General features: G+C 53.8%; 1 protein-coding gene across 4 annotated transcripts; it reads left to right on the plus strand.

The window, feature by feature from the left end:
- The first annotated feature begins 224 nt into the window (after positions 1 to 224).
- Bcat2 (branched chain amino acid transaminase 2) lies at positions 225 to 14,397 on the plus strand. 4 transcript variants are annotated; one of them, XM_051174269.1, is made up of 11 exons: positions 225 to 247; positions 7,674 to 7,748; positions 8,032 to 8,235; positions 10,809 to 10,919; positions 11,001 to 11,120; positions 11,280 to 11,443; positions 12,646 to 12,788; positions 12,956 to 13,041; positions 13,223 to 13,363; positions 13,434 to 13,508; positions 14,072 to 14,396. In XM_051174269.1, exons 2-11 carry the CDS (start codon positions 7,707 to 7,709, stop codon positions 14,108 to 14,110), a joined length of 1,125 nt encoding a protein of 374 aa, XP_051030226.1. In that variant the 5' UTR covers positions 225 to 247; positions 7,674 to 7,706; the 3' UTR covers positions 14,111 to 14,396. The 4 variants fall into 4 exon arrangements, with proteins under 4 accessions (XP_051030226.1, XP_051030227.1, XP_051030225.1 ...); XM_051174270.1 differs by lacking the exon at positions 225 to 247 and adding an exon at positions 368 to 390; XM_051174268.1 differs by lacking the exon at positions 225 to 247 and adding an exon at positions 2,172 to 2,193 and having other exon boundaries at positions 14,072 to 14,397.
- Positions 14,398 to 16,554: the final 2,157 nt, after the last annotated feature.

The following is a 16,554-nucleotide window of genomic DNA, read 5'->3' on the forward strand; positions in this document are numbered from 1 at the left end:
CGTGCAGCGGGATGGAGAGCTGGTAACTTCTGTCGCCAGGGAGCGCAGTTCAGCTTCACCTGGGTGCTAATTAAAAGGCCCGCTGGGGAGAATAAATTAGAGGTAATTGGCAGATAATGAAGGAGGCACAAAAGCGCCTGCCTTTATTCTTGGCCCTTAGGGGAGGAGTTTACGCTCTTTGCCAGTGCGTTAGTGAGGTGGCTGGAGGAAGAATCTTGAGAGCTGAGGTGGCGTGGAGTTGAGACATGTGGGTGAGAGGGAGGAGGCTGGGACTTGCGTCGCTGGGGCTGGGGCTGAAGGACACTGTGGGGGTGCGCTTGGAAAAGAACAGGCCCTGGACACTCCCCAGGTTGGGCGCGGGGCGCAGCAAGCAGCTTCCCCACACCCCAGGTAAGGGGTGGAGCTGCAAGGCTGCTGTGGATTGGCCAAGGCAGGGGTGTGCGGCAATCGCTGATTGGCTGCGGCGGGGGCGGTTGCTGGTGTGGGTTCCGCTCGGCAGTTTGGAGATGGTAGGGGAGGAGGGAGGGTTTAGCAGTAGAAAACGGGAGATTGGGGGAGGCGGGAGGGTGGCACAGGCAGGTCTGAGGGAGAGGGTGCATAGTTTGAAGAACAGTATCATGCATTGGGATTTGGGAGTAATTGTGGCTGTGGAGGCTGCGAACCTGCTGCAAAATTACATCGACACAGAGGCTTAACCTGTGCATAGTGTGTGTGTGTGTGTGTGTGTGAGTGAACGTGTGTGTATGGATGAGTGTGAGTGTGTGTGTGGATGAGTGTGTGTGTGGATGAGTGTGTGTATGTGGGTGAGTGTATGTGTATGTGAGTGTGTGTATGGATGTGTGTGAGTATGTGGGGGGTAGGTGGATGTGTGTGTGTATGTGGGTGTGTGTATATGGATGTGTGTGGATGAGTGTTTGTGGGTGAGTGTGTGTGTTTGGGTGTGTATGGATGTGTGTGAGTGTGTGTGTATATGGATGTGTGTGTGGATGAGTGTGTATGTGAGTGTGTGTATGTGTGTATGGATGAGTATGTATGGATGAGTGTGTGTTTGGGTGAATTGTATGGATGTGTGTGAGTGTGTGTATGGATGTGTGTGGGTGAGTGTGTATGGATGAGTGTGTGTGTGACTGAGTGTATGTGAGTGTGTGTATGGGTGAATTGTATGGATGTGTGTGGGTGAGTGTGTATGGATGAGTATGTGTATGGGTGTGTGAGTGTGTGTATGTGAGTGTGTGTCTGGGTGAGTGTGTATGGATGTGTGTGAGTGTGTGTGTGTGGTTGAGTGTGTATGTGGTTGAGTGTATGGATGAGTGTGTGTGTATGGGTGTGTGTGTATGGGTGAGTGTGTGGGTGAGTATGTGTGTGAGAGTGTGTGTGTGTGTGAGACTGCTGATTGGGTAAAGCCTGTAGTACAGTGGCCAGGAAGCACACTATGGAAGGACACTGCCACAGGTTTGAATTGCAGGGCTCAGCTGGGCTAGACAATCCCTCTACTTGTGAAGTTGAGGCAGAGGATGGCAAGCTTGAGGCCTGCCTGGAGTGCAGACTGAGACCCTGCACGTGTAATTGTGTTTTTAAGCGAATGCTCCAGCAGAGTGTGCCTGGTGCGCAGATTGGCTAACTACCCCTAAAACCCGGTGTTGGGGAGCTGTGGGTGAGGGGTGTGGCTGGGGCACCCTAAGCTGTAGGCTAATGAGGCTCTGTCATGAGTTGGTATGTGAGAGTTTTTGAGCTTTTTTCTCTAAGGGGACAGAAAGGAGGCACTGGAACACAGGCCCATGAACAGTGTATGTGCGTGTGTGTGCATGTGCGCGCACGTGTGCGTGTGTGTCTTGTAATTACAAAGAACACGTTGTCTCCTTGTGCAGATGGATCTTTACCTATCATCCTCCAAAGTCCCACTCCATGTGTTTCACTTGAGACAAGGGACTAGCTCTCACTTTGAAGTAAATCTTTCTGCAGCTTTCAGAGCGTTGGGATTGCAAGTGGTACCAGGCCCTGCTTCAAATGGCCTTTCCAACGCACTTTTTCTTTTCATCAAAGTATTGGTGACAAACAGCTCTCTGACCCTTGTTCGGGCGACTTGGCCACCGACGAAGTACCTCTGAAGATGCTCTTTTTGTGTTTCTTTTTAAATATCTTTTCATATTTTTGCTTTATTTTCCTGTGTATGAGTGTATTGCGTGCATGCATGTAAGTGTACCATGTGCCTGTGGATCCCCTGGAACTGGAGTTACAGACAGTTGTGAGTCACTGTGTGGGTGCTGGGAGCCGAGCCCAGGCTCTGGGAGAGCAGTGTTTTTAACAGTTGAGCTCTCTTCCCAACCCCACTTGTTTGGTGCTGAAGCATGAATTCACTGGCTGGCCTGGAACTCATTAGGGGGACCAGGATGGCCTTGAACTCACTGAAATCCTCCTGCCTCTGAGTGTTGGGATTAAAGGTATGCTCTATCACACCCAACAATATATATATATTCAAGGTATGGAGACGTTATCTCAGTGGTTAGTTCGTGTTCCTAACATACACGAGGCCACGGGTTCAGTCCCTAAGTACTACAAAGGCAAAAAGAGCCCGCAGAAGCCAAGGCAAATGCCTGGCTGGGCCTGAGTGCGGCTGGGGCGGAGCAGGGCAGGGTGGAGGCCAGGAGGGCGCGAATGACCATCCTGAGCTGTCCCTGCGTGTGCTCCTCGCGGCAGAGCCTCGGTGCCTGCAGTCCTGTAACTCAGCAAGGCCCGGCTAAAGAGAGCAGCCGTCTGCGGGAGGGGGCGTGAGCAGGGCGGGGCCGGAACGCCTCACCAGGCCGCGCCTCAGGCGGGCGCAGTCCCCGCCGCGCGGATCATGGCTGCGGGCGTGCTACGGCAGGTGGGTGCGTGGCAGACGGGCGCAGGGGCCTGGGCGACCCGGTGCGGGGCTCACTTCCGGGCGGACCGGGGGCGTGCAGCCTTTCCGGCTTGGCGTCCTGCCTCGGGGCTCGGGTTCCGCTGCGGGACGCCGAGGCGGATGGGGCCGCTTCGGAAGGAGCGCCGGGCGGCAGAGTGGGCAGGCGCGGGTGGGGTGCGCGGCGATCCCGGGACCCCGAGGGCGCCAGCCGGGAGCGTGGAGGAGGAGTGGGAAGAGCACAGGTTGATGGGTGCGAGGAAGTCGTGGCTGGGCGCGCAGCCTGCGGGGCTTGAGCACCAGTTGCTCTCGGGTTCGCTTAGACGGGTCCAGGACCCACGGGGCTTGGCGCAGGACTAGCCAGGCACCGTGTCTTGGCTGGAAATTGCACCCAAGGTCTTACTTCTTGGGACAAAAAATACGTAAAGGCGTGTGTAGTGTCTGTATGAGGCTGTGTACCTGTTTTTGTAATCCCGAAGCAAGCGTCTGTATGTCAAAATAACACAATTCTCCAGGCAAGAGCCCTTCAGTCCTTTTCGATGGTGTCAAGCCGCAGAGTTTCGGAGAGTCTGTGGTCTTAAGAGAACATGGTTTACAAGCGAGGACGCAAACAGCTGGCCATAACCTTGGGGAAATGTTTGCTCTTAGCTCGTTCCTGACTTTCTGACACTCTTAGTCCAAGCTTGTGAATTACTGAACAGACCTTTACATCTCCCAGCTCGTTTGTTTGTTTGTTTGTTTGTTTTGTTTTGGGGTGGGGGGGGGACAGGGTTTCTCTGTGGCTTTGGAAGCTCTTCTGGAACTCACTCTGTAGACCAGGCTGACCTAGAACTCAGAGATCCACCTGCCTCTGCCTCCCGAGTGCTGGGACAAAAGGCATGCGCCACCACCTGGCCCATCTCCCAGTTCTTTGTTAAAAAATTATTTATTTTTAATTTAAATTAGAAACAAGCTTGTTTTACATGTCAGTCCTGGTTCCCACACCCTCCTCTCCTCCCCTGGCCCCCTCCGACCTCCTATCCTGTCCCCTTTCTGCTCTCCAGGGAGGGTGAGGCCTTCCATGGGGGAATCTTCAAAGTCTCATATCATTTGGAGCAGGGCCCAGGCCCTCCCCCATGTGTCTAGGCTGAGAGTGTGTGGAATGGGCTCCCAATTCCACTGATAAATACTGATCTGCTACTAGAGGCCCCATAGACTGCCCGGTCCTCATAACTGACATCCACATTCAGGGGTTCTGGATCGGCCCTATCAGCTATCAGTCTGGGATCCTCCTCCAGTTCTTAATGACAGAAATGTTCTAGGTCGATGGTGTGGTGGCCTTGGATGGGTACAACTTTGCCATACTGGGCAACCCTGATGGAATAGAGCTCCATCTGAGGAAGACAGTTTTAACCTGTAATGTAGGAGCTCTGAACACGAGCCCTCTCAGAGCTGTGAGTGCCCCGTGTGAGTGCCCCGTGTAAGTCCCCACACGGTGAAACCCAGAGTAAAGGCAGACCTTGCCAGCTGGGGTTTGGCAAGGTCTGCCTTGCGTGGACTAGTCTAGATTGACATTGGAGTAGATCTTGGGTCTGAAAAGGAACGGCCCTGAGACTTGCCAAGGACAATCCTAGGCTGTAGAGGGGGACATGTGCTGTTAGGGATGGGACAGAAACGCCCTGTGATAGGGTAGCGCTTAGCTCGGCCAGGGATGGTCCTGAGGTGACAAGGCTTCCACACAGAGCACTGGACTTCTGCAAGTCTGTTGGACTGGGACAGCCTGGGGCTATGGGACTTGGGGAATTTGATGAGAAAGCACCGGGTGGAGACAGGGCAGGACACCTTGCTGGCCTGTGACGGAGAATGGCGTTTTGACAAGACCACCCCTAATTTTTGGGACGTGAAGGGAACACTCCCCTTTAATTGCGAAACCCTGCTTCTACCCTTTTACCCTCCATCCCTGTAGCCCACCTGCCATTTAGGTGTTTCCTTTGGGCTTAATTCCCAGTGTAGGTGGGGAGGGGCGTTACTTGAGCCAACAGAAGACTGCTGGCCTGAGAATTGCCCCAGGAAGGAGACTTGGCGCTCAGTGTCTCCAAGGCTCTGCTGTGGCCAGGTCAGACAATACACTCTGAACCTTGGCGCAGAGCCTTCCCTGTGCCCCGAGGCCCTGTGATGTTCCCCTTCCCGATTTCTCTTGCTCTCTGTAGCTCGGTCTGGGCTCGGAATTTGTGATCTTCCTGCCTCAGCCTCCAGAGATGTGTGACTATAGGTGTGCACCAGCAGACCCAGTTTCCAACCTCTGCCTAGGTCTCTGCCCCCCCCCCCCCCACTAGTGTTACCCACCTGCCCGGCCCGGCTACATTTTATTTATTCTGTGTGTGCAGGTGTGTGGCGGTCACAGGGCAGAGTCAGTTCTGTCCTTCCCTGAGCTAGAAGGAGTGGGTCCCCAGCATTAAACACGATCCTCGCTGGGGCGTGTGGCCAACTGCCCTTCCCTTCAGTCACCTCAGTAGCTCTTCCCTTATGATGCTATCTATTTTGACATCTTTCCTTTTTGAGACAGGGTCTCACAAGGTAGACCAGACCGGCTTTGAGCTGAGAGCTCTGCCTGTCCTCGCCTCCCCAGCGTGGGGATTAGAGGTGCATCCCCTCCCCTGGATCCTTCGTTATTGAGACAGGGTCTTACAGAAGCCAGGCTGGCCTCAAACTTGCTACAAAGTCAGGACGGCCTTGGATTCCTGGTCGTCCTTAAAAATAAAGCCAGGGACGCCTGCATTCTAGGAAGCATTCTAGCAACTGAAGACACCCCAACTCTATTTTTCTTTTCATTTCTTCGTCTCAGTATCTCTTTTCTGCATTGTTTAGCTTCTCTGGCTTACTTGTTAGACAGTAGTTTTTGGTTCCCTCTGCTCCTGCCTCCATGCTGGCTGTCCTACCCCGTGTGGGTTTCTTTCTCCCATATCGTGCGTGTCTGGGGCAGGGTGACAGTGTTGCACAAGCTTCTATCACCACCCAGAGACATATAAGGGGTTGTCACTCCAGGTCAGCCCAGAAGCCCTCAGTCACCACACGATTGAGATCATGTCAGTGACCAGGTGTGGTGGCGCACGCCTTTAGTCCCAGCACTTGGGAGGCAAAGGCAGGCAGGGCTCTGTGAGTTCAAGGCCAGCCTGGTCTAGAGATAAGAGTCAGGACAGGCTCCAAAGTTACACAGAGAAACCCTGTGTCGAAAAATGAACAGAAAACACATCTGAGGGCTGGGGAGCATGGGCATAGTTGGTAAAATGCTTGCCACATGAGCATGAAAAACCCGAGTTTGATCCCTGGAACCCATGTGAAAAAAAAGTAGGCGACTCACTCCTAAAATATCATTGGTGAGCTTCAGAACCTAGTCATAGACCCTGTCTCAAAAATAGGATGGGGGTGGCACACACGTTTAACCCCAGCTCTAGGGAGGCAGAGGCTGGTGGGTCTCTGAGTTCGAGGCCAGCCAGGTCGACAGAGAGAGAGTTCCAAAACAGCCAGGACTACCCAGTAAGGCCCTGTCTCAAAACAAACAAAAATCAGGATGGGGGCTGGAGAGGTGGCTCAGCAGTTAAGGACACTGGCTGCTCTTCCAGAGAGCAGTTCCTAGGACCCACGTGGCAGCTCACAAGTGTCTGCCGTGGATATGACTCCCTCACACACCAACACCAACACATATAAAAACAAAACCCAGGCTAGATATCAGCTGAAGAATGACACACCTGAGCTTGGCCTCTATACACACAAGAACAAATGTACATATACATGCATGCACACAGACCTTATCATCCCAGCTAGAGCACAGGAAAATCGTGACTTCAAGCTCTAGGCTACAGAGTGAGTCTGAGGGCAGGGGCAACTTGGTGAGACATTGTCTCAGCCTCCCTCCCCTCAAAAAAAAAAAAAAAAAAATTCGAGAAAACTGCTTCTTCCAGGCCCAGACTCATGTACGTGGTATCCAAGACTCACCTACTGACTTGTGACCTTTGCTGGGCTCCCCCCCAGTCTCATTGGCCAGGTTCAGCTCCTCCAGCAGGGGCAGGGTATTTTCCCGTGATCTTCAAATTCCCAACTCAGCTGCTTCTCCATGGTCCGCAGAGGAAAGCATGAAGTCAGAGGTCAAGGGGAAGGGGCCTCCTGTACACCATGTAACCTCAGGGAAGGTCAGCAGGGATGTGTGCACTGAGATGGCCCAGGGCTAGCACAAGGCTGCTTGCTTGTCAGCCACTGGCAGTGCCGAGCACACCAGCTGCCCAGCGTGAGGGTCTGCCAGCTGTGTGGCTGGGGCTGAAGCAACTCCCTAGCTCTCCTAAAGAGTAAGCATTAGGACCCCGCCTCTGAGGGAGGAGGCTGGAGCCCTGTATGTGTGGGCTGAGCCGCGAGGGTTGAGGAGGGCTGGGGTCTGGGCTGCTGAATTCTGGGACAAACGGGGCCTATTCTTTTCTAACTCTCGTCAGGCACCCCCCTCCCAAGCCAGGAGTGCCCCCTTACCTGCTCACTGTCCCTAGTCGTCGTCGTCTAAGCCGGTAACAAGCTGTGTCCAAAGTTCTCAAATAGGAGACACGCCTCTGTCGACTTTGCCCTGAATGGTGGAGGGGCAGGAGGGTGCTGGCTTTGTCTTTCTAGGGATGGTCATTTTGATGGGACTTGGGCAGAGCACAGGGTCTGTCTAGAATGTGCTGGGACTGTGACAGAGCCAGCCTTCCATGCAAGAGGTGGCGGGTGGGTGCCAGGACCCTGCTCTTCCTGGCTCTTGACTTGGCCATATTTATTTCTCTCCTCACCCCAGGTCTGGGCCCCAAAACTTCTCCCTGTCCCCTGGATGCTATGTGGGCCCAGAAGATGTGTGTCCTCCAACTTCAAGGTAAAAGGGGGGTCCTGAGTCTAGTAGAGGAAGACGGGGTCTGTAGCCCGTGTTGGAGGAAGGCCAGGTCTCTTCTCTCTCTGAAGTTAGCTGGTCGTCTATCTTAGGTGTTGTAAAGAGATAACACTGTGTTTCTTAGAAGCCTCGAGGACCCTGGTGCTCTGGGGCTGAAGCTGGGGCGTGGTGGAAGGAAGCTCTAGCCTCTCTCTTGGCCTGGGGACCCCAGGCCCCTGGATTGCTGGGCTTTTGTTTGTTTGCTTGTTTGTTTGTTTCTTCCTCTCAGGCTGCAGACCTCCAGGTTCAGGTGACCAAAGAGCCACAGAAGAAGCCAGGCCCTAGCCAGACACTGCTGTTTGGAAAGACATTCACAGACCACATGCTGATGGTCGAGTGGAATAAGATGACAGGTTGGAGCCCTCCGAGGATCCAGCCCTTCCAGAACCTCACTCTGCACCCAGCCTGCTCCGCCCTGCACTACTCTCTGCAGGTGGGCCCCGCGCTCCCACTCCCCCCCCCCCCCCGCGCTCCTGTTGCCCTCCCCGCTCCTGCTGTGCCCCCCCTACGGCCCGCTCCCCCCCCCTCCCCGCGCGCGCTCCTGCCGCCTGCCCTGTGGCACCTTCCCCCTGCTCCGCTCCCTGCTTCTGACTGAGTCCACCTCTCTGGCGCTTTGCATGTTTCTTTCTCTGTGGATCTGTCATCTTTTCCTGAGGTCACCCGTGTTCTGGGACCCAAACTAGGTGTCAGTCTGTTCTTGCCATGAGCTCTCTTGGCTGTGCTGGGGTTCTCCTGGTAAAGAGGAAAGCAACGGGGGAGGGGACAGCTTATGCGGTCAGAAGAGCTAGGGTGGCAGACACTGTGGGTTCTCAGGGTGGCAGAGGAGGCCTAGGATGCCATCAGGGCCACAGGATGAGGGGCTTCAGGGGAGTCTGACTGAGTGGGGACAGAACCAGCCTGGAGAGAGTGAGCCGCCCCCAGGCACTGTGGGAAGTACTATCATTTCAGCACTCGGGAGGTTGGGGCAGGAGGGCTGCCATGATTTTGAGGCCAACCAGGGCTATAGAATGAGACCCTATCCTGGAGTCGTAAACCCAGCAACTCGACTTCCCCGCGGCATTCCTCAAGGAGCCGGGCCATCTTTGTTGCTGTGGCACGGATGCTCCGTTTGACAGTAGGTCTCTTCGGACGATCCCCTGTGGTTGGCCATTTGGCTTCTATTCAGCCCTGAGATGATATAAGGGTTGTTGCAATAACCAGGTGTTCATATCCCTTCCTCTAGACGCAAGTGGAGCGCTCTGCCCAGTTTCTAGAGCTACCGAGTCAAAGGGCAGGCGTGCCATTTCGAACAGTGTTGCTACACTATTCTCTGCAGAACTTATACCCGTTTCCACACTCACTGCCCAGGCCTGTTTCCCAGAAAGGCGTCTTGCCAAACCGCTAGAGTTCTTCCAATAGCCGAAGAGCTTTTAAACCGTTCTCAGAGCGATTTTTTCCCTGTGTGTGTGTGTGTGTGTGTGTGTGTGTGTGTGGAGGCAGGGATTGACAGCAAGCCTCTTTCTCAATTGCTGTCCATCCTGTTTTTGAGGCAGGGTCTTTTCTGTCGTCTAGACAGGGTTTCTCTGTGTAGCCCTGGCTATCCTGGAACGCACTCTGTAGACCAGGCTGGCCTTACCTCGCAGAGGTCCGCCTCCTCTGCCTCCCGAGTGCTGGGACTAAAGATCTGGGCCACCACCCCTGGCCGTGAGGCAGTCTTTCACGGTCCCAGCTTGTCCCTGCCTGCCCAGCGCTGGGACTGCAGGTGCCTGGCTTTTCTGTGGGTGCTGGAGATGGAACCAAGGTCCTCAGGGCCTGTGCAGCAAGTGCTTTACCAGTAGCTGTCTCCTGGGGGATCCTCAAGTCGGGTTAATTTGCATTTCCCCCAATTAATGTTTGGGGACTCTGGTTAAGAGCACATATTGCTCTTCCAGAGAATGAATAAGTGATAGCCCTGTGACATGCCTGTGACCTACCTGTGTGCACACGCATGAAATTCTCAAAGAATGACAAAAATACTCTTTAAAAAGACCCACTGAAGTTTTCTCTTTTGTAAACTGTCTCTCGGTCTGTTTCTCTATCAACATGTAATTATTTATTTATTTACTTGTTTTTCGAGGCAGGGTTTCTCTGTGACTTTGGAGCCTGTCCTGGAACTAGCTCTTGTAGACCAGGCTGGTCTCGCACTCACAGAGATCCGCCTGCCTCTGCCTCCAGAGTGCTGGGATTAAAGGCGTGCACCACCACGGCCCAGCTGGAATTTTTTTAAAAAGAGATTTTATTATCATGTTTTTATTATTTATTTTATTATTTTTTGAGGGGGTTTTGAGACAGGGTTTCTCTGTAACAGCCCTGACTGTCCTGGAATTTACTCTGTAGAGCAGGCTGGCCCAGAACTCAGAAGTCCAAAATGCTGGGATTAAAGGCATGCATACCACTATTGTCATGGACCAGCGCCGCCTGGGGATTTTATTGTTAGTTTGTGTATGAGTGTTTGCTTACATAGAGTTGTCTGGGGGGTTTTATTGTTAGTTTGTGTATGAATGTCTGGTACCACTGTGCATGCAGTCCCTGCAGAGGCCAGAAGAGGGCAGCCGGTCCCTCGGGGCTGGAGTTAATGAGAATTGTGAGTCACTGTGTAGGAGTTGGGAATTGGAACTAGGTCCTTTGGAGCGGCCTGTGCTCTTAACCATTAGGCCGTTCCTCCAGAGCCCTAAGATAGACTTTAAAAGCTATGTAGGAGAACTTTGTATATTAAGTGAGCTTTTCTTTTTGTTGAGTGGGGTGAGGGTGCTTTTGAGACAGGGTCTCACCTTGCGGGCGGGCCAGGCTTCCCTCAAGCTGTCCTTAACTAGGTGGTATCTACCTCTGCCTCCTGGGTAACTGAGGCTTGAACTACATGGCTGCTTTCGGAAGTCTCCATGTCTGTCTGTCACTCTGCTCTTTGCTGTTTCCGTTTGCATCTATCTGTGCCTCTTCTATCTTGATGCTGTGGCTCGGCCCTCAGCACCCTCCCCTGCCTGTCCGCAGCTCTTTGAGGGCTTGAAAGCGTACAAAGGCAGGGACCAGCAGGTACGCCTCTTCCGCCCGTGGCTCAACATGGACAGGATGCTGCGTTCTGCAAGGCGCCTCTGTTTGCCAGTGAGTGGCCAGTCCGCCCTAGGAGGAGGGCAGAGGGTGGTTGAGGGAACTGGACCCCTGACTCCTATGGGATCCACCCAGGGCTTTGACAAGCAGGAGCTGCTGGAGTGCATCCGCCGGCTCATTGAAGTGGACAAAGACTGGGTCCCTGACGGCAATGGAACCAGCCTCTACGTGCGGCCCGTGCTGATCGGGAATGAGGTGGGCTTTGCTGCGGGAGCTGCTAGTGTGGGGAACACAAAAACTGAGCCTGGACCCCGGGTCTGAGGGAGGAGGCTGGGCCCAGAGCGCGCAGTCTAAGGGAGGAGGGGGCTGGAGCGTGTGCCCCTTGGTCCGATGCTGCCCCTATGCCCATCATAGCCCTCGCTGGGTGTTGGCGTGGTCACACGAGCCCTCCTGTACGTCATTCTTTGCCCTGTGGGCTCCTACTTCCCTGGAGACTCCATGACCCCTGTCTCTCTCCTGGCTGACCCCACATTCATCAGAGCCTGGATGGGTGGAGTTGGAGACTACAAGCTGGGGGGGTAAGTAACTCCCTGAATCTCTCAGTAGTTGTGTCCTGGAAGAGAGAGATGCTGGGAAAGGGTTAGCCGTAATTGTTGTAATTTAAGGAAATGGATGAGAGAGAGAGAGAGAGAGAGAGAGAGAGAGAGAGAGAGAGAGGACATGCCATGCGGCAGTGTTCAAGCAGAGAGGTTTTCTAATTAGGGAAAGGGATCATAAAGGGGGGGACAGCCTCTGGGGAGGGATGGGAGCAGGAGAGAGGAAAGTGGGGGGGACAGACAGACAGACAGAGAGAAGGAGGGAAGGTGGGCGGGGCCCTTTTTAAAGGGAACACAGTGAACGTGCACAGGTGAGCTCTTAGTGGCTGCAGCTGAGCACGCATCCTGTCAGGACCCCAAGGGCAGGCCAGTGCAGATGCCTGACTAATAAATAGCTCTCCCTGTGTTGGGAAGCTATTGTCACGGACTCTATAGTTGGGCTTTCTCTGTGTCTTTGTTATCCACGGTGTCTGAAAGGAGACTGGGGTTGGGGACTGAGTTCAGTGATAGATTATTTACCTAGCAAGTGGGCAGTCCTGAGTTCAAACCCCACTCACTACCCAAAGACAGAAAAAGGTAGCAGCCATTTCCTAACTCTAGGCCCTGATAAATGGGCTGGTGTGAATGGGTCACAGTTGGCACAAGGGAGGCAATCAGGACCAGTTTTTGTGCGGGCTCAGAACATGACTGGGGATCGTGTCCTGAGACCGTGGGAGTCTTGGGTGAGGTATGAGTAAGAGGTGAAGCCAGTGTGTGTGGGGGGGTGGATGGTGTGGGGTGCATGGCTGTAACCCCAGCACTTAGGAGGGGATAAGAGACTCAGGCATTCAAGACGAGCAGTCCAGAGGCAGAGGCAGCCTGGTCTACAGACTGAGTTCCGGGACAGCCAGCGCTAAACAGGGAAACCCTGTCTCAAAAAATAAAACCCCCCAAAGCAAAGTAGAAAGAAGCGAGCCAGACCACTGGCCTCGCTGTGTCTGGAGAAGCTGGAGAGGCAGGAAAGGGACACACCAGCCACCCAGGGTCCCACCATTGACCGCGATTGTTAGGTTAAGAATTGTGTCGTGTGGGTGGGGTAGCCCTCGCAGGAGGGCTGTGAGCCAGGGAAGGATACTCCTCTCCTCGTTGGCTGTGTTGTGGGGAGCGTGGGGGATTCTTGCCCAGCCTGACCAGGCTCCCTCCAGGAATTATGGGCCCACGGTGGCCGTGCAGCAAGAAGCCCAGGAGAAGGGCTGTGAGCAAGTCCTCTGGCTGTACGGGCCCGACCACCAGCTCACTGAGGTGGGCACCATGAACATCTTCGTCTACTGGACTCATGAGGACGGGGGTGAGCCTACCCATGACCCAACCCACACCTGTGTGATGTCCTGCCTAAGTCCTGCTGGGTTGCGAGGTCTCCGGGTTCTGGGCAGGTTGCTTCTAAAAAAAAGTGGGGGGGGGGTCACTTAAGGGTAGGAGGAGGCAGTGACAACCTGTCTGTCATCCCCGACTTAGTACTGGAGCTGGCAACGCCCCCACTGGACGGCATCATCCTGCCTGGTGTGGTTCGACAAAGCCTGCTGGACCTGGCTAGGACTTGGGTAGGACCCGTGCGGCACCTGCATCTTGGGACCATAGCATCTGAGCTGTGGATCTGTGGTGGAAGGCTGGGCCCTCTCTTCTCTGGGTCTGTCTGTCTGTCCCAGCAGCTTTGGGGAGGGAGTGGTCTGCAGCGGGGCAGGAGCGTGGGGACTGGAGGGTCTCTGCCCCCTTGTTTTGTAGGGTGAGTTCCGGGTAGTAGAGCGTAAGGTCACCATGAAGGAATTGAAGCGGGCGCTGGAGGAGCGCCGGGTGCGGGAAGTCTTTGGCTCAGGCACCGCTTGTCAGGTCTGCCCAGTGCATCAGATCCTGTATGAAGGCAAGGTGAGGCGGGGCTGCCAGGGTAGGAGGGAGAGAAAGGGGTTGTGCCCGTGCTCACATCTCCTTTCTCCAGCAACTCCACATTCCCACCATGGAGAACGGGCCAGAGCTCATCTTGCGCTTCCAGAAGGAGTTGAAGGCCATTCAGGTTAGTTCAGCTGGGAGCAACAACTCTGATCATGGGTCTTTCTCCCTGGATACCCGTGGCCAGAAGCACGGGAATTTTCTTCAGGAGCGGTGGTCCCCTTTCTCCAGTTTCTGGCTCTGGGTCCTGAAGAGAGAACCTTCCCCCCCCCCCCACCCCGGCCACAGAAATGAGCCTCCCACGGCTCCCTGGGGCCCTGGGCTGTCCTTTGGCATGACAAGCCTTCCTCCCTTGCCCCTCCCTGGCCTGGAAGGCTTCCTCCCATAAATAAGCCTCTGGAGCATTCCCGGAGAGTTTCCAGAGGACCTCTGGGCTCATTTCCCGGGAGCGGGACCTGAGGTGACTGGGTATCCCGGCCCCACGTTGGCGCCTTCAGGCTTTGCCACGCCCTGCCTCGGCGGCCCTGCGCACTTGTCGCCTGGCCGTCCGGTCCGGGTCTAGGACTACACTTCCTATAAGGCACTGCGCGCCCTGGGCGCAGCTCCGTGAGCTGTCAGTCGCGACGCTCCGGAGCCTGCTGGGAGTTGTAGTGCGGCTGCCTCAACAACAACTCCGTTGTCCGGCAGTACGGAGCCAGTGGCCACGACTGGATGTTTCCGGTGTGACGCTACGGGCTGAGTCCTGACGGGTTGGATCCGAGGACCGATGGCATCCACCCAGCCTCCTCGCTTCCCAGAGACTCACGAGAAGTGCAATAGAAAAAGGTCTGGCCGGACATCTGGGTCTCTGGCGCCTGCACGCGGCCGCTACACTCCAAAGCCTTAGGGGCGGGCGGCACTCCGGCCATTTGGAACCCGCCTGAAACGTTGGCTCCGGGCTCGGGTCCCTCAGCTGCTCCGTTCTCAAGGGAGAACCTTGGCATTTCCTCTATCTCCGTTCTCGGGCCGGATCCCCGGTGCTCTCAGTGATGCGTTCCCCCCCCCCCCCCATCCTTGCTACAATTTTGAAATAAAACGCCAAAGAACAAGACGCTGTCGTGTTCAGAGAGACACCCTGGAGTCCTGGAGCTCAGCACGGTTCACTGTCCAGCCTGGAGGCGTCTCTGACCTGAGCGTTTCTTCTGTATCTCGTCAGATAGCTCAGCACCCTCTCCCTTCCTTACAGGGCATTGGTGCCTAAGCTCTGTTCCTGGCGCTCCTGACTGCTCTGTCCCTTCCTGACTGCCTGGCCTGGTTCTTGCCTGTCCCAGCCTCCCCCTTGTCCTCCGGGTTTTATGTGCACCTATCTGACACCAAAGGCAGTCTCTATAATTGTGCCTGTCTTATTTGGATTTGTATTGCTGTAAAGAGACCCAATTAAAGCAAGCCAACCACTTACAATTCAGAGGTTTAGTGTAGAACAAGGCTCTACCCAATAGATTTTCTGTGTCTTGATAATAGATTTCTCCACCAACACAGTAAGCCAGGTCAAGCTGAGTTGAAAAAGTAAAAGAACAGGTTTATTTGAGCAAAGCATCTCCCACAGATCAGGACCGGAGAAATCACAAGCCCAACTAAGGCAGGGAGCTTATATAGATTGTAGGCAAGGGGTAGTGATGTACCCATCACAAGTTGGGTTTGTGCCCAAATATGATAAAAAAAAAAAAAAAAACTTAACCCTTTAGACAGGGACTTGGGCTGCTGTAGCCACCAAGATTCAGAGCGGGGGTTTTTTGTTTTTTGTTTTTTGTTTTTTTTTTTTTTTGTGCCTTTCTTTGTTGGAGATTCTCTGAGAGCTATACCTCCTAGTAGTAGCACTCCCTATGAGATTGTGGGAGGCAATTATATCCAAACTACCACATTCCACACCCTGGCCCCATAAGCTGGCAGCAGTATCATAAGGCAAAATGCATTCAGTCCAACTTCAAAAGTCCCCACGGTCCGTCACAGTCTCAACAACGTTTTAAAGTCCAAAGTCTCTTCTGAGATTCATGCGATCTCTTAACTGTAATCGCCTACAAAATTAAAAATCAAAAAATAGGTCACATACTTCCAACATATAATGGGACAGGATGTACATTACTCGGTAGGAAAGAGCGCATAGTGGGAAATATAGACCAAAAACCGGCTGTGCAAATTCCAAACTCCAATCTCCATGTCTGATGTCAAAATGCTCCTCGGATCTCCAACTGCTTTCAAGTTTGTTGACTGTGAAATGCTTCCGGGCCTTGCTCTGGTCCCACTCGCCGTGAGCAGTTAGTTTTCTTTGGCAGGGTATCCCACGGCTCTGGCATCTCCAGCATCTTGTGGTCTCCAAGGCTTCAACTTCACAGCTTCCCACAGTGGCCTCTGTAGGCCTCCATGCAGGGACACCCCGACATGCCTGGCCTGTAACTCTCAACCCAGAACCACGTGGCCAAAAGGGCCAAAAGGGCTGGGGCTGGAACATGACCTCCTCGTTCAATTACAGCTTCACCAACTTTCTGTCTTGGCTGTCCTGAAACTTGCTCTGTAGACCAGGCTAGCCTCAAACTCAGAAGCCTCTGCCTTCCCAGTGCTGGGATTAAAGGCATGCAATAACCAAACCCAGCTCTGAGATTTATTTTCTTTAGTTCCTTTTCACAAGTTGGAAGTTTAGCTGCATAGGGTCCTATCCTGGGGCCACTACTCCCTTTTCTCCCCAAAATTACCCTGATCCTGTGACTGTTTTCATTTTGTATCTTCATTAGAGTTACCACTAATAACCACACACCGGAATCTACACTAGGCAAGTATAGTTGATACTATACTTTCCTCTGCCAAGGGGATTACTCCAAAACGCTTCACTTTAGACTCAAGCAAACTCTTCAAACAAGGGCAAAAGGCAGCCACTTTCTTCAAAAATATCACAGGAATGATTTGTAGGCCACATACTAATATTATTCTTAGCCAGGTGGTGGTGGTGCACGCCTTTAATCCCAGCATTCACTTGGGAGGCAGAGGTCAGCCTGGTCTACAGAGTGAGTTCCAGCAAAGTCAGGACTGTGTCCCAGAGAAACCCTGTCTCAAAAAAACAAAACAAAACAAAACAAAAAGTTCTCCTCTGAAAGCTCTTGAGTAAGCCCTTCCCCACTACACCAAATCACACTCAC

The sequence above is a fragment of the Phodopus roborovskii genome, unplaced genomic scaffold, assembly GCF_943737965.1.
Source record: "Phodopus roborovskii unplaced genomic scaffold, PHOROB, whole genome shotgun sequence".
NCBI classification, from domain to species: Eukaryota; Metazoa; Chordata; class Mammalia; order Rodentia; family Cricetidae; genus Phodopus; species Phodopus roborovskii.